Source organism: Sus scrofa, chromosome 11 (assembly GCF_000003025.6).
Source record: "Sus scrofa isolate TJ Tabasco breed Duroc chromosome 11, Sscrofa11.1, whole genome shotgun sequence".
NCBI classification, from domain to species: Eukaryota; Metazoa; Chordata; class Mammalia; order Artiodactyla; family Suidae; genus Sus; species Sus scrofa.
The window spans coordinates 69766274-69789140 of NC_010453.5; the positions used below are offsets into that span (position 1 = coordinate 69766274).

General features: G+C 43.0%; 1 protein-coding gene across 4 annotated transcripts in view; it reads right to left on the bottom strand.

Annotated features, from left to right (window-relative positions):
• Positions 1 to 22867, bottom strand: part of NALCN (sodium leak channel, non-selective) — a 312666-nt gene that overhangs the window by 55919 nt on the left and 233880 nt on the right. For all 4 annotated transcript variants that reach the window (XM_021065878.1, XM_021065879.1, XM_021065881.1 and 1 more), the window contains one exon: positions 9852 to 9925. In XM_021065878.1, coding sequence (XP_020921537.1) covers positions 9852 to 9925 — 74 coding nt within the window. The remainder of the gene's footprint in view (positions 1 to 9851; positions 9926 to 22867) is intronic.

A 22867-nucleotide genomic window follows, 5' to 3' on the forward strand; every position in this document is an offset into this window, starting at 1 on the left:
AAAATATTACCCCTGGTTTCTTGCCAAGCTTTTGAAAAACACACACACACACACACACACACACACACACATGAAAGATTGACTTTTTTCTTTTTTCTTCTCTGCTTTGTCTTTGTGCTGGGGAATTTCAATGGCCCCTTATACGACAGCCATGTATTATATATATATATATATAAGCTTTTATGGAGGTTGAGGGGAGAGATTCATGTCTTAAGAAATTGTCTCTATTTTTCTTGTCATGTCTCCATCTAAAATATTTTAAAACTGGGCCAAAGATTATGGTCATAAGAGAGATCTTAAAGCTTTATTAGCCTTTAAACACCACCAGTTGTTTATAGAAACAGTAGTAGGGGGTCTTTGGCTTCTTTCTTCTCTGTCGCCACATCTTCTTTCTTAATGTTCCAGAACAGGGAGGGTGTGGGAGAAGCCTGTCCGTTCTGTAATGAAAGAGAGAGGCCTGCGAGTCTTCAAATGGTTTTCCTCCGTTACGGAAAAGTTAGATTACACGCGACCAGCCGGTAGTGGACGTACTTAGCAGCTGAAGGAACCGCAAGGTAACTCTGCAGACCATTGAATTGGAGGGCTTTTACTCAAATCTTGTAGAGTATTAGCAGATGCGGTTACCATCATCAATCACAGTAACAGACAACAGGGTGGTAGCTCTTTAGTGGTAACGAAGAAAGCCGAGGCTGTGGAACTGGGTAAGAGAGCAGATACCCAGTGTTTCCTGGAAGCAGCTCTCACCTGCCTCCGTGGGAGTGACAACGGGACCCTCCAAAGGAGAGATGAGGGTGCCAGTGGGTGAGCTCCTCTGTCCAGCCTCCTGGTGCCGCCGTGAGGGCAAAGCTGCCTTTCCATTGCAGTGAACACTCCACTCCTTGTGAGTCCGCCCAGTCCCGAGTGTGGCTCTTTGATAACAACAGTGGTTTGTTCTTTCTCATCCTGCTCTTTTCACGAAAATGCTCTTATACGTAGACACGTAAATACACGGGTGAGCAGAACCTCATTGTAGACTGAAAAATGGAAGAAGTCTTTTTATTATTTTTTTTTTCTTTTTATGGCCGCACCTGCAACATATGGAAGTTCCTGGGCCAGGAGTCGAAATGGAGCTGCAGCTGCAGGTCTACACCACAGACATATAGCATCACTGGATCTGAGCCGCATCTGTAACCTACGCGACACCTTGCGGTGACGCTGGAGCCTTAACGCACTGAGTGAGGGCAGGGATTGAACCTGAATCCTCACAGAGACAACGTCGGTTCCTTAACCTATTGAGCCACAGTGGGAACTCCAGAAGAAATCTTAATATCGGTACCATTAATGAAAAAGAAAATGAAGTCACGGGAAATCCATGCCTTTCGTGCATCTATCAAAATTCACAGAGAACATGTCTGAAACTCCACACCATTCACTGGGCCTCAAATTTAGTAACCCAGCTATGGACTCAGAAAAACACCAATGACAATGCAAAGGCTGAGCTTTTTACCATCATAAAAGTGCAATTTTCCAAATTTGCATAAACCCTATGGGCAGTTTTTCTACAGATACATATTCTCCTACATATTACTTTCCCCTCCAATGATAAAATCATAAAAGAAAGAAACTGTCAAAATGTCTTCCCACATCTGTTGGGTAAAATTTAACAGTAGCTCTCCTAATTCGTAGTACTATAAGTCACTTTAATAGTGCCTATTGGAAAAAAAACCTTCAAATTGTATGCTATTTTAATGAAATATATTTTGACTATCACAAATTAGGTGCTACCTAGGAAAACACCTTTAGAAAATATTATTTTACCATGTGAGGTGATGAGTGTGAACTGGTCTTTGCGATGGTCATTTCATAATATGTACAAATCCCCTGGGATCATGTACCGTAAATCTGAAACATTTATGAAAGTCAATTATATCTCAATAATTTTTTTATTTTTATTTTTATTTATTTTTATTTTTATTTATTTATTTTTTAATTATTTTCCCACTGTACAGCAAGGGGGTCAGGTTATCCTTACATGTATACATTACAATTACAGTTTAATAATTTTTTTTAAAGTTCAAGAAGGAACTAAAGTTGGTTGTTAAGAGCAAACAAGTATTATTTGGTTTCAATCAAGTTACACTTTGCCTCCTCGGCATTTTCACTATTTGCAGCTTTATTCAAGCGCAGGTACCCACAGATCTTAGTTTATTATCCTCTGAAGACACTTAATTTCCATCTATTTACTTAGTCTCTGCATCTCCAACCAACTATAGGAGTTTTTAAGTACCAGGAAAATCTTTATTTTGGGGTGGGGGGGCCGTGCCCGGGGCATATGGAGGTTCCCAGGCTAGGGGTCAAATCAGAGCTGTAGCTGCCAGCCTACACCACAGCCACAGCAACGCGGGATCCGAGCAGAGTCTGCGACCCACACCGCAATTTACAGCAATGCAGGATCCTTAATCCACTGAGCGAGGCCAGGGATGGGACCTGAGCCCTCATGGATACTAGTCGGGTTCATTAACTGCTGAGCCACAATGGGAACTCCAAGTACCAGGAAAATCTTAATGAGGAAAACCAATGATTAGGCAGCCTTAAGAGGATCACAGATAAATATTATGATTATATTTAATATTTGATTGATATTTAATTATACTAAGAATCCATATATCCCTATCTAGTAAGTACAGTAAATATATTAAGAAACACTTTTAATAATCCGATGGTAATAATTTAATAGTTAACTCATAATGGACATATCAATGCCCAGTACTCCGTTTTCTTAAAACTGCAGGTTATTGCTTTCAAGGGCCGGTCATGAACACCTGCTGCGGTGTCGGGAGGCTGATCCCATCTCAGCCTGCTGCCTCTTGTCTGCCAGCTGCTCCGGGTGCATCCCTGCCCACAGCTGGAGCACGTCTCATGCAGCGGTAGGCAAACCTGCCTCACATCTGGGGGTGTGCCCGCCTTGCCAGCCAGGCCGGAGGGGGGAGCTGCCGAGAACCCACGTGACCTTGGCCAAAGCTGCTGTTTTCCCATCACCAGGACCCCAGTGGGGATCCAGACAAGGACCATTTCCATGGCCCCAGGGAGGAGTCCCATGCCAGTCAGCCTCCGTTTCTCTCAGTGGCCACCTCTGCATGGCTCTTTAATCCCGCATATTGGTTTTGCCTCTTCAAAGACTGAATATACATGAAATTGTACAGTGTGTTAGAATTTGAGACTGTTTTCCTTAAATCAGCATGTTTTTGAGATTCATCCATATTATTGTAGGTTTTATTAACTTGTTGCTTATTTCTCAGCAGTCTGACACTGTACAATCTATTTTTTTTTTAACTCTTCGCTTGTTGATGGATAGTTGGTTCTAGTTTTGTTTTATTAAAAATAAAGTTGTTTTTTTTCCCTATAATAATGATAATTTAAAAAACCAATATTGGGGAGTCCCCATTGTGGTATAGTGGAAACGAATCTGACTAGTATCCATGAGGACATGGGTTCGATTCCTGGCTGTACTCAGTGGGTTAAGGATCCGCCATTGCTGTGGTTGTGGTGTAGGCTGGCAGCTGCAGCTCAGATTCGACTCCTAGCCTGGGAACCTCCATATGCCATATCCCACGGGCATGCCCTAAAAAAAAATTGAATTGCTGGGCTAAGAGATGAAATAATACTTGCAAAGAGGAACCTGCCTCCCTGGGAAAAAGCAGGGGGTGGGTAAGAGGCCACATTCTGTACCCAGAAGCTCTCTTGGACTCCCTGGTAACTCACTGGCTTCAGGGAGCTGGCAGCTCTGGTCCAGACACGAGAGGGAGAAGTAAGAATGAAGAGGCCCTTTTCCCTGTCCTCACCACCCCTGGTCACACAGGTAACGAAGGTGCAGGAACAGGTGGCCCTTCAGAGGGACTCCCTGGGATTTAATTTTGATTCCTTCCTATAGAAAACTCCATATTATCCTCAGTCTTTTCACAGTCAGGCTCATGGTCGATTCCAGGGAAATGTGACCAAGATGCTCTCGTCCTAGAGAAGGGTCCAGGTGTCAGCTCATCTGTCCTGGACCCTGGGGAGAGACAGCTGGGGAACTGGACCCAAAACAGTCTCGCTGAGCCTGCGGCCCGTGAAGCACCAGCCCTCAAGCCCTCATCCACCCCAAGTTACAGAACGCCAACAGGGCGTGCCTACCGAAGGTTCCATGCAGGAATTACAAGCCAGACAGAAGACAACACTATGCCTATCTCAGCCACAGTGGTCACAGCTCTGCCCGTGGTGCCCAGGACGCCAGTTACAGGTTCTGTCCCAGCTGCTCCCTGTGCCTCGATCACCAGGCCTTCTGAGCCAATGACCTTTTATTTTCTTTTTCTTTTTAGCGTTGCACCTGTAGCATATGGAGGTTCCCAGGCTAGGGGTCAAATCATAGTTACAGCTGCCAGCTTACACCACAGCCACAGCCACGCAGATCCGAGCCCTGTCTGCAACCTGCACCACGGCTCACGGCAATGCCGGATCCTTAACCCACTGAGCGAGGCCAGGGACTGAACCTGCATCCTCATGGAAACTAGTTGGATTCGGTTTTCCACTGATCCACAAGGAGAACTCCCCAATGATTTTTTTTTTTTTTTTTTTTTTGCTTTTTAGGCCCACACTCGCAACATATGTTGGTTCCCAAGCTAGGGGTCTAATCTGCAGCAACGCCAGATCCAAGCCGCACCTGTGACCTACACCACAGCTCAACGGCCAGGGACTGAACTTGCGTTCTGGCACCGCAGAGATGCCGCCGATCCCACTGCACCACAGTGGGAACTCCTAAAACCATACATGGGTCTTCATAAATGTCATTCATTCGTTTCTCATCTCCCCTTTCCTCCTCTTCTCTCTTCACATTAAAAAGGCCTTTTTATGGCAAAACGAATCATAATTTGATCTATGAAACACCAATAATGGAACTGCTGTTTGCTTTACTTTATGGTACATTTTAGATAAATGATTTTCATTGTTAACGGGACAATGCTAACTCTGAAATTTAAATGCACTTTAAAGTGAAAAATGAATTTAATGGTTAAGGTGAATTGTTGAGCCAACAAACAAAAAAAGTTTTCACTCAACAAGGAAGTTACGACTATGCTGTGGATGAACTTTCTTGTCACAGTTGTGCTCAGGAAGCTGGAGATCCTGGTGACGGTTCCTCCATGTAACTAGTGTCGTGAGGATTTTCTCGGGGCGGAGGCTGTGACCTTCTTCGGGAAATAATCTATGTGTCCAGCATCCGGGGAACGACCAGGCCGACAGAAGATGCTACGGAACCATTTCTCGACTGAGTAAGTGCACATGTCTTAGGAGGACCTTCCTTCAGGAAGACTATCCAGCTCATGTCACTTCAAAACCTCTCCCTTAATCAACGTGTAGTGATTTCACTTACATTGAAGTGGTATATAGGTTGTACCTACGTGCATGCAGTCAATAAAAATGACTGTCTTAAAATACTGAGAAAAACTTGCCCCAAGTATGCCATGAAATATATTTAGTTTTTTAACAGGAAGTAGTGTACAACTGAAGACTATTCCTTAGGCTGTCAAAAAATTATAAATGTGGGGCAGGAAAATTATATCATAGATCCGCATATCAGAATACAAATATCTTACCAGACTGAGCATTTCAAAAAAGGTGAGAAAAAGAATGTGTGTGTATATATACATATATATGTGTGTGTATAACTGGGTCACTTTGCTGTACAGCAGAAATTGACAGAACATTGTAAATCAACTAGAATAAAAAAGATAAAAAGACTCCATACTATTATAATCATATCTTTAAATAAAAGGTTACAAAGATTCTGTCCTAGCTTACTGATGGCAAAGCACAAAAACGATGGAACTTCTAAAATAATGTAAAACGCTTAATTATTTTATCCTGACATTATTTTATCCATGCCTTCAGCCTAGCTGAAGTGATAATGCATTTTTGCTCAATTTCAGGGCTCAATCCCAGTAGAGGGAGTGGCGCTCTTGAAAGCTCATTGCTATTTGTTTCGGTTTCTTCCCATGTGGCTGAAAAGGTCATTGCCTTTGGAAGGAAGCTTTCTTGAGCGGAGCTACACAGGACAGACAAAGTCAAAACAAGAGTGAATTTAACAGCAACCTTGGATTTTAGCATTTCATCCGTGAGCCACGCTCTCCCTCAGAGGATGCTCAGGATAAGACTGGCCTCCTAGTGCCGAGAATGTCACCTGCATTTAAATTGGTGACAGTCCTCTCAAGGTCTGTAAAAATGCCCCACTTTCATTTCTCATTAAAGCGTTCCCAGACATACCCCAAAGTTCATTCCAATTTTCAAAGCATGAATTAATTTAAAAAGAAAATAAGTATAAGAACACAAATGAAAGAAGACTATGTGTAGAAATCACTGGTGAGTCCACCAAGGTTTCAGATACTCAGAAGCTGGGGCCCTTTTCCTCTGAAAAGCTCTTTCCTTTGTGGGCTGGAATCTCCCATCCACCGGCAAGTATATAGCACACCTCTGGCTGGAACAACGCGGATGCTATTTCAAGTGGAAGATGGATATTTGGAAAGGTGGGTCCCCTGAGAACTGAGACCACTGGTCACCCCACAGCTTAATCATCAGTACTGAGAACCAAGGCCTCTCCATCAATCTGACTTTAATATTCATTCCGGGAAATGAATGTTCAGAAATGGAAGGCCTTAACCAGTAGTGACTTCATTATTAGCTTCAGGAACTTTCCAAAAATCCATTCATCTGAACTTAGGATTAATGGACCAGCTCCCTTCTCTAGACCACAGGTCACTCAACTGGGCAGCCACCTCAGATTCACTGGCATGCATCAAGGCTCAGGCCAAGGCCCTGCCCAGGTCGGTCCATCCATCCTAAGCAGTTTTTGTTGTTGTGTTTTTAGGGCCGCACCCGTGGCATATGGAAGTTCCCAGGCTGGGGGTCCAATTGGAACTATAGCCGACAGCCTACACCACAGCCAGAGCAACTCAGGGTCCGAGTCCGTCTGCTACCCACACCCCAGCTCATGGCAATGCTGGATCCTTAACCCACTGAGCGAGACCAGGGATCGAACCCGCAATCTCGTGGTTACTAGTCGGATTTGTTTCTGCTGCACTGCAATGGGTACTCCAGTTGTATTTATTTTTTAAAGGTAATACATACATATGGTTAAAAATCAAAAGGCATAGAAGAGAACAGATTTCTGGAGTGAAGATGGCAACGTGAAGTCCCCATTGATTTTCCCTCTTCTCAGAATCACCCCAAACCAAGAGGGGACATGAAAACCCGAAGTGCAGGCTCCGTCTAAATAGCTGATGACTGAAATGCTGAGCCACAGAGGGTGGAAAGGCCGTGGACAGGTACAGGTATGTCGCCTCTTCCTCGCCCCACCTTCTGTGCTGCCCTCCCCCGACCAGTAATGGTTACCTGTCAATAACAGGTACTGGGTACCTGCATATCCCGGAGAGTCCTTAGCTTTTTTTTTTTTTTTTTTTTTTAACAAGGTGTGATGGACATACAGCATGTTAGTTTCACGTGTACAACATAATGATTCAATAGCTGTATATTCTGCAAAAGGATCTAAACCCTTATATCAAGAATCCTGTCCACTCACAACCAGATCTCCCTACTCAAGACACTTAAACCCAAACCCAGAACCTTATAAATATCCACCCCTGCCCACCCCCTCTGAGACGTTATTAAGACTGTTGAACTGGTGGTGTCCCTCGCATAGTTAAATGTTATATTTCACTTTGCTTTATCAGCAGATTATTCAGAAGACCTATTTGGGCAGTCTACACCACAAAGGCAGATGAGAAAATGGAGGGTCAGATAAGTGAGCTGGTCAAGGTGACAGAGGAGCAGAGCCAGATGCTGGTTCAGGCTTCCTAAGACCAAGTCCAGTAGCCCACGTGAGACCTGGGGGGACCCTGATTCACCTCCCCCAGATTCTAAACTTAAATAATTTACACAACCAGGCCTCCAGATACCTTTGATCAGGGATATAGTTTGTATTCTTCCCCCCAAATATGTAAACAATTAATAAAATGTTATTTTGGAGACATTCCTATTTCATAAAATCTCCCTCCTACATGACACTGGGTGTAAAGTTTCCGTGCCTTTACTCTCACTTGCGCTGCACCTAGATTAGCATAAATGCCCATCTCTGATGGATGTGGCCCAGTGCTCCAGCTCAGGTCCTTTCTGCATGCCTCCCTGGGAGGAACCGCCTAGATGAAACGAAGGGCTCTAAGTAGGAAAACCAAGAGTGGCTGAAATGTCTCCACTGGACCCGCTCTTTTGTATCAAGATGGTCCCATCTATTAAGATACCGAGTCTGCGCCGCCGTGTCTCAGAGTTCTTTCCTTCTTGTAGTTAAGTACTTTTTTTTGGCTGCACCCACAGCCCGTGGAAGTTCTGGGGCCGGGGACAGAACCTGAGCTACATCAGGGACTCAAGCCACTGCAGTGACAATGCTGGGTTTCTAGGCCACCAGTGAGCTGCAACTCTTACCTTCTTCTAAAACCGTTCCAAATGCAGCTGGTCACAGGAACGCCATTTCTCCCCTAGCTTCACTGAGGAATGATCATCAAATGATACTGTGTAAATCTAAGGTGTGCAGCGTGATTCTGTGTTTCCCTATATATTGGGAAATGAGTAGCGCATATAGTGAGCACATCCGTCTCCCCAGATGGCTACTCTGTGTGTGGGTGTGTGTGGGTGTGTGCTGAGAACACTAAGATCTACTCTCTTAGCAAATTTCAAGTATACGGTCCAGTGTTATTAACTATAGCCACTGTTCCACCTCCAGCGCCCAATATTGAGGCGTATCTTACACGTGCTATGTGATACGCATACCAATCCATGACATTCCAAATGCTTCTGCGTTTGATGTTATGGCTGTACCCATGGCATATGGACATTCCCCGGCCAGGGATCGAATCTGAGCCACAGCTGTGGCAACGCTGGATCAGGATCCTTTAACCCCCTGGGCTGGGTCTGGGGGGCAGGGGGGATCAAACCCACACCTCCTCAGAGACCCGAGCTGCTGCAGTCAGATTCTTCACCCACTGAGCCACAGCAGGAACTCTGCTGATGCATTTTTATAATGATCACGTTACTTTATAACACAGTCTTACAAAATGTCCTCAAAAAGCTAGCTTAATTTTCCTTTCGGAGACTTCATTTCAAGGCAGATTTTAGAAAGCAGCATTGAAATTCTATGTTTTTATAAGGATTCTAAAATAGATTTGCTTTTGCTTCTTATAGGTTTTAAGTAAATCTATTTTTAATCAATTAATAAATCATAATTAATGCTTTAAAAAAGCTTTCCCTTTTGTCTTTCCCCTTAGATTGTGATCCATCCTTCAGCTACCACAAAAGGAAAAAAACCCTGTAAGAATGAAAGTTATCTTCATCTTTCTGTAAGTATTTGTACTTATAATTTATATTTAAGCGCATGAAAGAGAAAAAAATGGCCATTTGAGTTGATAAAATATTCCTTTTTCAGGTAAAACATTAATGAGGTATTTCACACTATTTGTAAGTACGTAGTTACCCAAACCTACTTCCTACCAGAAAGTATGTATTATACTCAGAAAGTTAGGGTTTTTTTGTTTGTTTGTTTGTGGGATTTTTTGTTTGTTTTTTGTTTTGTTTTGTTTTTTGGCCATGCCTGCAGCATGTAAAATCCATGGACTAGAGATCGAACCCAAGCCACAGCAGCAACCCAAGCTGCTGCAGTGACAACATCAGCTCCTGAACCCACTGTGCCATCAGGGAATTTCCAATTAGTTCATCGTTTTAAAAAACAGCTCTTTTGTGGTTCCTATATTCCCACTTGGATTTAAATATGTATCGATATTAAAGGGTGTTACCTTAGGATTTTAGTGACTGCCGTCTCCTTTTCCAGAAGGTTCCTTGCCCTGATGCTGAAGACAGACTTGCGGAGCTGTAAAATTATGAGGCTGACTTTAGTTTCACAATGTAAAGGGGAAATAAACTGATAAACCATTACATACGTGAGACAGAGAAGACAATTAAAACATTAAATACGATTTTTTTTCATGAAAGCATCATGACATGATTGATTCTATTGTTTAATTTTAATTTCCATCGTTACTTTTATCTGAACAGAACCACAAACAAGCTTGTGGGGTCACGTGAAGCTTTGGAGGTGACACATTGGCTGTGCTCACTGGTAATAATGTCTCCTGACATCCAGAAAGGCTTTTCAGTGTCCAAGGTTTTAATGTTGAAAGGACCACTGGAGCCCCATTGCCGCTGCTCAGTAAAACAGCCTCTAATCCCATTACATCTGTTTCAGGATCTGGGCTGTGGCTCAAAACTAATCAGAATGGTGAGCTGAGGAGCTGTTCTGCCCAAAGACATGGAGATAAATGAGAGGACCCTTCAAGGTTTCTCCCTCGTTGGCAATGATGAAATGATTCCAGGGGAAAGGACTAAGAAAAAAAAGAAGAGAAAAGAAAATCCTAGAGGCTGGCTACAAACCAGAAGATACACTCCCAAATTCTGCTCTGTCCTCCTTGACGGGTGCAGAAGGGAGACTGGTGACAGGTGTGCAGGGAGCCAGAGTGGGCAGGAAAAGGGCAGAGGAAGAAGAAAGAGGTACACCGCCCTAAGAAGACTCAGTAACTAGGAAGTGCAGCCATACACCGTAGCTAATACTCGGACAATGATCTGTTCATTTTCATCAATAGATTAGACTAGATTCCCTCAGCATTTAGTATGATTTTCGTGACTACTGGAGATCAAAGGTAACTAAGACTCCAAGTTCTGGAGTTCCCATCGTGGCTCAGTGGTTAATGAATCCGACTAGGAACCATGAGGTTGCAGGTTCGATCCCTGGCCTCGATCAGTAGGTTAAGGATCCGGTGTTGCTGTGAGCTGTGGTGTAGGTCACAGACACGGCTCGGATCCTGCGTTGCTGTGGCTATGATGTAGGCCGGCAGCTACAGCTCCGACTCGACACCTAGCCTGGGAACCTCCATATGCTGTGGGTGCGGCCCTAAAAAGACAAAAAGACCAAAAAAAAAAAAAAAAAAAAAAAAAAAAGCAAGCCCCATTATAAAGGCAAGGCTACGATACATGAGATTATCAGTCAAAAATAGGATATAGTAAAAAGTAGGATACAGTACGTAGTAAGTAAGTACCATAGAAAAGATGCAGGGGCGTGTACAGTCTGGGTAGGGGAGAAACAGGTGTATCTGGAATAGTTAGCAAGGACTCAACTGAAGAAGCAGAAGCACAAGTCCTACTGGGCCTTGAAAGGATGGTGCAAATTTCTATAGCAAAGGCGGCAGTGGGTAAGGACTGAAGGTGGAAATACGTGCACCGGGCAAATTTAATTTGGGGCAAACTATCTGCGTAAGTGCTGAACTAGGTGGTCCTTTAAGCGAGGCAAGTGGAGGAACCACGCTAAGCGTATGGTATTTTAAACAAAGCTGAAGGAGCAAAAAGCAAGCAGGAGACAGAACAACTCTGTAAACAGATAAAATGGACTGTCCAGTTTCTTCTGAACAGAAGTTAGATAATCTGAGGGGCAAAGTCACAGAGCTCCAAGCTGCAAACAAAGCTATAAACAAATACTGTGAAGTCAGCCATGCGTCCATAAGGCCAGGGAGCTGGAAAGGGCTGATCATCACACCACAGCTGACAACCCAGTTGCCTTCTCTCTCTGTGACATTAGCCGTATGGATATTCATTGCTTAGACGGTGGATTCATCCAGTGTGTAAAATTATCATTTCTTTCATTCTTTCGGTTAATGGATGCAGCCCATGGCATATGGACGTTCCTGGGCCAGGGACTGAATCAAAGCTGCTGCTGCAAAGTGTGTAGCTGTGGCAATGCCAGATCCTTTAACCCACTGTGCCTGGCCAGGAATCAAACCTGCACTTCCACAGAGGCCTGAACCACTGCAATTGGATTCTTAACTCACTGCGCCACAGAGGGAACTCCTGAAATTGTCATATTCTTTTTCATTTTCGAATGAGACGCTTCCCTTCCTGCGTTACTTAGTTACTGGGTAATACAGTTCCCAAGGAGAAGGCAAGATGCATGCTTTCTTCTTTACCTGATTAGTTTTTATAGAATTAATTGATTTTCTATCATCCTCTAAGGATGACCAATTACAACTTAACAAATGTCATTACAAACTCAGGGAGTTAAACATATGAGATTGGTTTCACTCCATTACAACTGTTATCCTTACTGTGGGTCAAATGATCCCAGTTGTACTCATAAAAGCTTTTCCAATTCGGTCCACAGGTTCTTTGGACATGACTCTAGTCGTCTTTGGCAAAGCTTCTTTGTGCTCAGGTGTGACGAGCAGTTCCCAGCTCATCTCGAGTGCTTCCTATTCCAAATCACCAATTTCCTCCAAGAAGCCTGGTTTAGTCATTGAGAAATAGTGTCTCAAGAACACGATCTGGGGAGTTCCCGTTGTGGCTCAGTGGAAACAGACCCTCCTAGTATCCATGAGGATGAGGGTTCGATCCCTGGCCCTGCTCGATGGGTTAAGGACCTGGTGTTGCTGTGAACTGTGATGTAGGTTGCAGACGTGGCTCGGATCCCAAGTTGCTGGGGCTGTCAGCTGGCGGCTGCAGCTTTGATTCAACCCCTAGCCTGGGAACCTCCATATGTCATGAGTGTGGCCCTAAAAAGCCAAAAAAATAAAAAATAAAAAAAACAGAAAGAGGAAAGAAAAAAAAAAGGAAAGAAAGAAATGATTGGGATCCCAGCAATACTCGCTGCTACTGAGCTGGTCATTGTTTTGAGGCCTTTGCCTGACTTGACCGGATACTTTCAATTTAAATTCAGGACACTCGGTTTTTAACCCAACCTCATCTCTAAGACACTGGCCTCTCCCCCCACCCCTCCCTCGAAACTCTTCCTTATCAAGGACACAGGGGATGACAGAATTAGACGATCTCATAATTACTCATTAATCTTGTTTCACATTTCACTGGCAGCAGTCTCAGAATTACAATACCTATTCGCACACAGCCAGACAACTCATGACTATATTTAGGGTTTGCCTCAATTTATATTCTCCCCGGTCATTTGCATTTTGCACGGTATTCATGTTAGCAGAGCAAATAGCTCTTTGGTATTTTACTCCTCATTTTAGTCCTCTTGTAGTTGTAGATCTACATAGAACTTGTGTCTTGAATGCTGGCCACGGGTTCTTACATCAGTATATTTAATTCCTGATTTCCAATGTTCTGTCACTTTCTGCTGAATACATGAATAACTTCAGAGTCCTTTTGGAATTCATGTTGGTTGCCTGAAGCATGTCTTTTAGTGGTTCCCTCAGGAAAGGTTCATGGACACAATATAACATGGTCCATAATTTATATTATTACATCTTGAAAGTCAATTTTCCTGGATATAAAATAACCCAGCTCACATATTCTTTCCCTGGGTATTCTTATATATTACTCTATTTTCTTCTTTGTCTTGGCTGTGCCCGTGGCATATGGAAGTTCCTGGGCCAGGGACTGAACCTGAGCCACAGCAGTGACAATGCTAGATTCTTAACCGCTAGGCCATCAGGAAACTTCTACTCTATTTTCTTCTGACTTAAAGCTTTACTGCTGGCAAGTCTGATGATAACCCAATATTCTCTCCTTCATAAATCACTTTTTTCATTTTGGAAGAGGTGCCATTTTTAAAAGAAATGTAAACTCCTGTAATTTATCTGGAATACGTCTTATTTTTGGTCATTCGTGATGGGTGTTTGCAGATACCTGTTGTGTGCTTTCAATATGTACTTTCAAATCTTTTTATATTTCAGAAAAGGTTAGTACTTCCTCTAGTCTATTGCTTTGGTTTTCCTTTCTCAGGACTCTTAGATGTTGGACTTTTTTTTTTTTTTTTTTGTATTTTGTCCTTTTAAGGCCACACCTCCACCACAGCTCATGGCAACGCCGGGTCCTTAAACGACCAAGCCCAGTGAGGCCAGGGATCAAACCCACATCCTCAGGGATACTAGTTGGGTTTGTTTCCACTGTGCCACAACGGGAACTCTCATTTTACAGTAGTTAATACAGTTGGTGCTCCGTGTGGATGTGTCTTTATAGCAGCTTTCACTGCCTATAGGATAGCATTCTGCTCCTTGTTCTCTTTTTCTTGTAACTTTTGTAGGGAACCTGACTTTAATAGTTTTGGGCTGCTCATTTTCATGCAAAATTAATTTGCCTGCCTTTCCAGTGTTTCTCTCTCAACTCCAGAGCTTCTCTCCTAGTTGAGCAGAGGGTCAGATACAGCAGCCCTCTTTCTGGGGTTGCCTGGCTGTTCCCACTCCCCCGTGACATCACCAGTTTTTATCTGGATCTGCTTTTTGCCTTTGTCACTCCTGTCACAGGCCTGTTGAATTTTGATCCCACTCCTGATCTTCAGTGTGGAGGGAAGAGGGTTTTGTGTGTTCCCAGAGACAACGGATGACCTGCAACAGACCTGGGCCTCTTCTCTACCGTCACCAGCACCATGTGTTATTGACTGAATGTCCATGTCCCCCCCAAATTCACGTCGGAGCCCTAACCCCAATGTGATGGTATTAGAAGAGGGGTCTTTAGAAGGCAGTTAGGTTTAGATGAGATCATGATGGGATCAGTGTCCTTATAAGAAGAGGAAGAGATGCTCTTTCTGCCATATGAGGACACGGCAAGAGGGCAGACGTTTGTGAACCAGGAAGAGAAACAGACACAGATTCTACCAACACTTTGATCTTGGACTCCCAGCCTTTAAATATTTACTGTTTAAGCCACCCAGTCTATGGTATTTTGTTATAGCAGCTCAAAGAGACTAAGACACCATGCAAATCATGGTTTGTCTGTACCTGCTTTTATTTAGAGTCTGTGGATTACCTTGTTTTGTTATAAATGTTGCTTATAGAAGTTTGGTTTGTTATCTAGGTATTCTTGTTTATTTTCACGTGGGAATTAAAGGAGATTAAAAAATTATGCCAATATCCCTGTCGCTCTTTGTCTTACTGAATTTTGCAGATTTATCACTTCTATTAGTCTTTTCAAAGAACAAAATATTAGTTTTATTGATATTATTTATTGCTTATCTCCCTCATTTAATGAATGTCTGCTTTATTTTTATCATTTCTTTCTTTCTGCTGTCTTGGTGTGTTTTCTTGGTTGATTTTTTCCCTAAATACTTAAATACTTGGAAGATGAATGCCAGTACTTATTCCTTTACTAAATATGCATTCAAGGCTATGACTCTCCCTCTAAGAATACCTTTAGCTACTTCTCCTAAGTTTGATATATGTTATGTTCATTATTTTTCAGTTCCTAGATTTATTTTCATTGTAGTTTCTTCTGTATTCCCTCAGCTATTTGGAAATGGTTTTAAAATTTCTAAATGTGTGTGTGTTTGCAGTTGTTATTTGGTTTCTAATTTTATAATGTGTTGAAGACAAATAATGCCTTCTCTAAGATATTGGTTTGGTTTATATTTCGAATTCCTTTGTGGTGTAGTAAGTGGTCACGTTCTGTAAATCATTCATGTGTTCTTGAATCGGAATGTGTAGTCTTTCATCATTGAATGGAGAATTGTATAAATGACCATAACATGAAACTGGTAAACTGTGTATTTCAAAATCTCCTAAATCCTGATTCATTTCCTTGGCTCTTTGATCATGCGTTGCTGTACTATGTGCATATTTTACACAATCTTCATATTAATCCTCAGAGGTAGAGGTTATCTCTTGACATATGAGAACTCTTGGGTGCACAGAAATTAGGGTGTCTAAGGTTACCCAGATAATAAATTCCAGAATTATGATTTGAGCTCTGGATTGTACAGCTTTTTACTACATCACGATGTCTACATAAAATGTCACTAGGCTTGACAGTATCAAAAAAGCATTTTCCAAGCTATACTGTAACAAAACATTGTCTGCTTGATTTGAAAGATTTAGTTTACACATATAACATCTGATCATTTATCCTAACCCCTAGTGCAAAATCTAAATTGGCCGTTTTCCCCTTTGTTCTAGACAGGCATAACTGATTTTCAGAATAACAACCCTGAGGCACTAAAGAGATCATTGAACTTTCTAACCCATTAGAGCCAGTAGTTTATGGTATTTATATTTTAAGGTCCTAATGTCTTGAAATCAGGGATCTATCACAACTTTTAATCAGAATATTAATTCAATTTATTCAATCACCTGTAAGTAACCATAGACCTACCAGGAAATATTAGATTCCTTTGGGATGCTCCATGCTTAGAACTAAAGAACCATTGTTTCATTCTAGTAACCCCCTTCAAAATGAAGCCATTAATGTTTATGAGAAGAAAAAAAAAAAAAAACACTTATTGTAAGCATTTGACTTCCTTTTTTTCATATGTAGTTGTTAACAATACATTTCTGCTGCTAACTGGGGAAAAGTTTGAGAGGTCTTATTTTTATTTTCTCACTTTAAAAATATTAACAGATTGATATTTAAGTGGGAAAGCGTTTATAAAAACATATGACCATAAAGCCCCAAATCATGGTCCAGTGAACAAGACTTGATGAATGTCATTTCTGCTAGAAAGGTGCAGTGTAATTATTGTAATGAGCCACTTTATTCAGTGTCTCCCACATAAAATACAGTCATTGGAAATAAGCAATTACTTAAAATTACACAGGTTGAAGGTGGTACCTCACTTATCTGTATTTGAATTTTTCATGCACCCATGAACTGAAAATTGATCCCAAAGTGCATATGATATTTCATAAAATAAACTTTACAGAATTGACATTATGCTTAGAAAGAAAGAATTTTTAAAAGCTGATTAGTGCTACTGGCAAGCGTAAAAGAGTCCTATAACAAGATATATAAAGGTGAATGCCATTATAGTAGCCTGTTAGGAAGGTTTGAAATGGGTCTTAGAATGTGAATCTTGTGAAAAGGGAATTTTAGATGGCTCAAGATTCCAGATCTTAAGTTATGTCAGCATTATAAATTCTGCATCCCGAGAAAACACCACCCATGAAAGTTAAAATATATAGAAAGTTGTGGGCATAGAGGCACGTGTGCACGTGTGCACACACACACACAAAACCCCCCCACCCAGCAACTGTTACGCTGATTCCTTTGGCCTCCAGGGCTCCCTATACCCATTGGCCCCTGCTCTGTGTTTGATGCATCTTTTTGTCTTTTGTGCATTCGACCGGCTCATAGGCTCCACATGATAAGAGGGATGTGGTCCTTGTCCCGCTACATCTGCCTCCCTCGTCAGCTTCGCGCATAGTTCCTTCCGGACATGCATTTAAAGAATGAACAGGAGTTCCCTTTGTGGCTCAGCGGGTAAGAACTCAACACAGTATCTGTGAGGATATGCGTTGAGGACCTGGTGTTGCCACCAGCTGTGGTGTAGGTCGCAAATGCAGCTCGGATCTGGCATTGCTGCGGCTGTGGCGTAGGCCTGCAGCTGTATTTCCGATGCGACCCTTAGCCTGGGAACCTCCGTATGCCACAGCTGTGGCCAGAAAAAGAAAAAAAAAAAAAAAAAAAGAATAAATTTCTTAATGTAAAAAATGGCTCCCTTTGTGTTCTTTTTTTTTTTTTTTTCCCTGTGAAGGGAATCCTTAAAATAACAGCTGAAGCAGGTAAAAATGACAGAGGAGGTATGCTTATTTTGAAAGTCTCTATTCACCTGAGATATAGGACTATCCTGTAAAACGAGAAACTCAATGATTGGAAACTTCATTGGCTGGACTTTTTTGCACCTGAATTTTACAACCATGCTTTCATCACTCAAGCCTGTCATTGGAAAGTTGGTCAAATTTCCAACAACTTACATCCCAGCTAAACCAGTATAAAGATAACGCATGGGGGAAACATGATCTTCAATTAATTACTGGGAAAATATTGGATAGGTTTCTCTATAGTGCTAACTGGTAATAAAATACAAAACATGCTAGGTAGATTTAAACTACAGAAGTAAAACCAAAATGACTTCACAGGTATAGCTCAAATAAACAGAAAGACAAAGACTGAATATCTGCGGAGATTTTAAAAAAAAAAAGATGGGTGGATTTATGATTCTGGCAGACAACGCCAGATGCTTTTAACCAAGTGGCTGTTTGTGAATTTAACATCCGTGGCACTCTGATAATACAAGGAGCAGCCCGAGGTCTCCAACTATGAGTCACTTGAGTTTGAACTGCAGATCCAAATAAGAAGGTCAGCAGCAGCACCGGCTCTGACACATGCGGTCTTGATGGAAAATAAAATTTATAAGCACCTCTATACTCAAAAGGGAACCGTGTTTAAAAAGTAGAGCAAAACGTAAATTTCAAAAACAGGTTCAGCGGCAACCACAGGTCGCCCAGCCCTCTTTGGAGATTGTACTGAAAACACCGGATTAAAAGCCTTCTGTATTCTGTACAAAGGATGCGTAAGTCTACACTGATTTGCTTTTGACCCCCCAATCCACATACACCTAAGGAATGCAAACAAATCACATATAATTCCAAGCTAAAAATGATTACGCAATTGAATATTCTACAAAAAAAAAATCACTGATAGGGAATTCTTACTCTCTTGTTGGTTGAAAGCAGCAAAATGTATTTTGACCCAGGCCCTGGCACACAATTTGCATACAAAGGTCCTCGAGAAATGACACATAAAGACTGTGCTCGGTCACAGCCATGTTTCACTCTGAGCGCAAAATGTACTGCCCAGAGCAACAAAAATGAACAAACAAAAAAGTTTTCGGAGTTCCTATTGTGGCTCAGCAGAAGTGAATCTGACTAGCATTCATGAGGACGCAGGTTCAATCCCTGGTCTCGCTCAGTGGGCTAAGGATCCTGCGTTGCTGTAAACTCTAGTGTGGGTTGCAGATTCTGCTCGGATCCTGCGCTGCTCTGGCTGTGGTGTAGACTGGCAGCTACAACTCCGATTCGACTCCTAGCCTGGGAACCTCCATATGTCGCAGGTGCAATCCTAAAAAGACAAAAAAAAAAAAAAAAAGTTTTCATTTATGGGATGCCTCGTTTTGTTTGCTCTCCATTACTGCGACTACATGGACAGTCAATTACCTACTAGAGCATCCACGGGCTACAGAGAGCAGTGGCAGGGTTTTCACACTGAGTCTGGGGACTCGATTTTTCTCTCCCCAGGACCGCAGTACTTTGTATCTTTGTGACCCAGGCCTGGTTAGGGGCAGGATTATGTTGGGGGCAATATCGTGGAAATCTCCATTCTGCTCCTAGAGACAGGCCTTTTAAAAAAAAGTTTGATTGAAGTACAGTTGATTTACAATGTTGTGATAATTTCTGCTGTACAATAAAGTGACTCCGTTGTCCATGGCCACACATGGATTCTCTCTTGAGATATGCCTGGAATGGCCCTGCAGAGACACTAAGCTATTATTTTAGAAAATGCTTTCAGAAGGGCGAAATCCCCCAAGAAGAAAACAGGCTGTTCTCTCTCGCCTTCTCTCTCTTTTTTTAAAGTGAATTAACGTTCATCCTGGAAATTATAGAGCAGGCTGAGTAACTTGCTAGGTGCGGAGTTCCTGGAACGAAGCATCAAACACTCTATAATCATGTAGAAGATTATAAAAAGCGGCATGGCAATCAACAAGGCTTCGTGAACAGTAAACCTTGCCAGCATAATTTCATTGACTTCTTAAGAGCCTAAGCACTAGGTAGGCAATGGGGGTAGTAACTGAAATATCAAAATCAGATTTAAAAAAAAAATCAGACTCAAGGACAAGAAGGAAAATCAATCAGTAATTAATATACTGTGCTCAGCTAGATTGTTATGTCTGAAGGTTCATTTATTTTTTTTTATTTATTTTTTTTGTTGTTGTTGTTGCTATTTCTTGGGCCGCTCCCACGGCATTTGGAGGTTCCCAGGCTAGGGGTTGAATCGGAGCTGTAGCCAACGGCCTATGCCAGAGCCACAGCAACGCGGGATCCGAGCCGCGTCTGCAACCTACACCACAGCTCACGGCAACGCCGGATCGTTAACCCACTGAGCAAGGGCAGGGACCGAACCCTCATGGTTCCTAGTCGGATTCGTTAACCACCGCGCCACGACGGGAACTCCTGAAGGTTCATTTAAATAAGAGTAATGGCATGCTTTAATTAAAATAACTGTGTCAGGTGTGATGCTAAGCATTTAACATGTATTATTTACTTCTAGAATGCACCTGAAAAATAGGAATTCTCTCTCTCTCTTTTTTTTTTTTTTTTTTTTTTTTTTGGTTCTTTTTAGGGCCGCACCCGCAGCACATGGAAGTTCCCAGGCTAGGGGCTGAATCGGAGCTGTAGCTGCTGGCCTATGCCACAGACAGAGCAATGCCAGATCTAAGACACGTCTGCAAACTATACCACAGCTCACAGCCCCACTGAGTGAGGCCAGGGATTGAACCCAAGTCCTCATGGGTACTGGTCAGATTCATTTCCTCTGAGCCACGACAGGAACTCCCAGGAATTATCTCTCTTTTATAGATAAGTTTGGGAACCTGCATCCCGTAATCACTGTCACTGGTCTTAATCACTGTTTTTTTCTGCTTCTGAAGATCAGTTCTGTTAAGATGCTCTCGATGGCCGGCCACATGCTTCCCTTTCTGCCTGGAGCACCCACCTCCTATATGGCTCAACCTTCCTTCTCTTACAGGAAGGACTTAGCGAGTCCGGTAATGCTTTTTACTTTCATCTATTTCCGTGTCTTTCTCCCCATTAGACTAAAAGATTCTAAAGAGCCTAGTTTGCATCTCATTCCCTGTTGAATTCCCATAGCCCAGGAGAGTGCCAGACAAATAACAGGCGTTCTATAAATGTTTGTTGAATGACTGAGTGAATGCTGAAGACATATGGAAATGAAAGGAGCACACAAAATATAGCAATTCCTTTTTTTCATTTTCTTTCTTATTTTGTACATGTATTGGCTATTCATGATGAAGGCTTCTTATGGAACTTTCTGTGTTTAACAGAAAGGAGGCTGGAGGGAGAGAAGGGACATTGCCTGACTTTTGGAGAAATACTCGCTGTTCTTTATCAAATGGGTTCCAATACGATACTAGGACGTGCAGGGGCACCAGGGGGTGACTGAGACCGCCCTCAGGTCTCCATCTGTCTCTGTGAAGTTCCCCAGGGTTCCTGACCCCAGAAATGGCACCCCAGCCAAAACCACAGGGCAGAAAGGTCAGGGAGGTCAAAGGCAGTGAGAGTTCTTGGAGCCAGCTATGGTGGAACCTTGTCTTGGAGGAGCTGATTCACTCTTGAGGACCGAGTGGGATGCTTTTATTACCAGTGTTATGGGAAAGCCAAGGTCACAGGTTACTAACCAGCTCTCTCCTTGAGAAACCGAGGGTTTAATTTCAATCACACAGAGGAAACAAACGGTAGTAAACCACCGCCGGATTCCTTTCGGCTTCGAAGCTGGAAAGACGTTGCTCGAGACACGCAGGCTCATCCTTTCATCAGGAACAAAAGGAACCCCTTGAAGAGGCCCACAGGTGTGGGGCAGGGGAAGATGCCCACAGGTGTGGGGCAGGGGAGGAGATGTGGGAATTGGCGCTTGGGGACATTTCTATGGGGTTTGGAAGGACAGCCTTCACCCCAAGAGAAACGAGGGACAATGCTGCTGTCTTTTTCCTTTAGGATCTGAGCAAGCCACACACTGGCTTTAAAGATATTAGCTGTGTGTGTGCTCGTTGTGGTTTATGGAGAAGGGCAGGTATTTTAAACTGCACGATGCAGGTAATCAAACTGGGCTATTTTTAAAAACATGGTCTCTGCAAAGTGAGGTTGCCATGGGAATTACTTACAGTGGTTCAAAGCCAGGGTAATTACTTGAGAAAATCTTGCTTTAGCGTCTCCTGTGCTGCTTCCACCAACCAAGCCCCATCCCCACCCCTCCTGGCTTCTGTTGTCAAGTTTTCCCCTTAACTTGTGACCTCCAGGTTGCTGGGGACGCAGTGATTTCCTTGGCAAAAGAAGCGCGTCCCTCCAGTGCAGAGGGGGTCAGAAGTCTCTCCTGACAGGTGATGCTTGAGGGAAAAGTTTTATTTTATTGCTCCTTTGTTCGTGTAATGATCATCGCCAAAAGCCAGCCCCTCGTTTCTTTTGGATTTCTTGCTACTCTTTGGGGGACACAGCCTCCATCTGCACGGGGCGGGGCTGGGAGAGTTTCCTCGCACAGAGGGGAAGAGCCCTGCCTTCCCCTGGACCCTGACCTGGCGTTTCCAAAGGAGCTTGGGTGGAATGCAGACTTCCAAGTGCTCACTGCAAAATACTTTCTTAGGGGAGCTGACGGTGGGGTGGTCTCTCTGTTCAGGATTTTTGCTGTGTGTTTTTGTTTTTATGTGGCTGTAGGGTTTTTCTTTTTAAGAAGAACGAGAAAGGCTTGCCATATTTAAAAGTACAGTACAGATACCAGGAGTTCCTGTGGTGGCTCAGTGGTAATGAACCACACTAGCATCCACGAGGACGTGGGCTTGAGGCCTGGCCTTGCTCAGTGGGTTAAGGATCTGGCGTTGCCGTGAGCTGTGGTGTAGGTCACGGATGCGGCTTGGATCTAGCATTGCGACGGCTGTGGCACAGGCCAGCAGCTGCAGCTCCGATTCCACCCCTAGTCTGGGAACCTTTAGAACCACAGGTGAAGCTCTATTAAAAAAAAAAAAAAAAAAAAAAAAGTGCAGATAGCAGACTGCTTTGTCTTGGATCTCTGCCCTCTTAAATCCTCATGGCTGAAATTTGGTACACAGGATTCTCCGTTTGGGGTTTCCTTGGCCCGAGGGCCCTCAAGGATGACGGATCCTAAGTCTTCATGAAGAACGGCAGGAGCTCAAGCCGGAAACAGTGGCTCCTGAAAGGAACTGGGACATCTGGTTTCCCAGCAGCCTAAGGAAGGT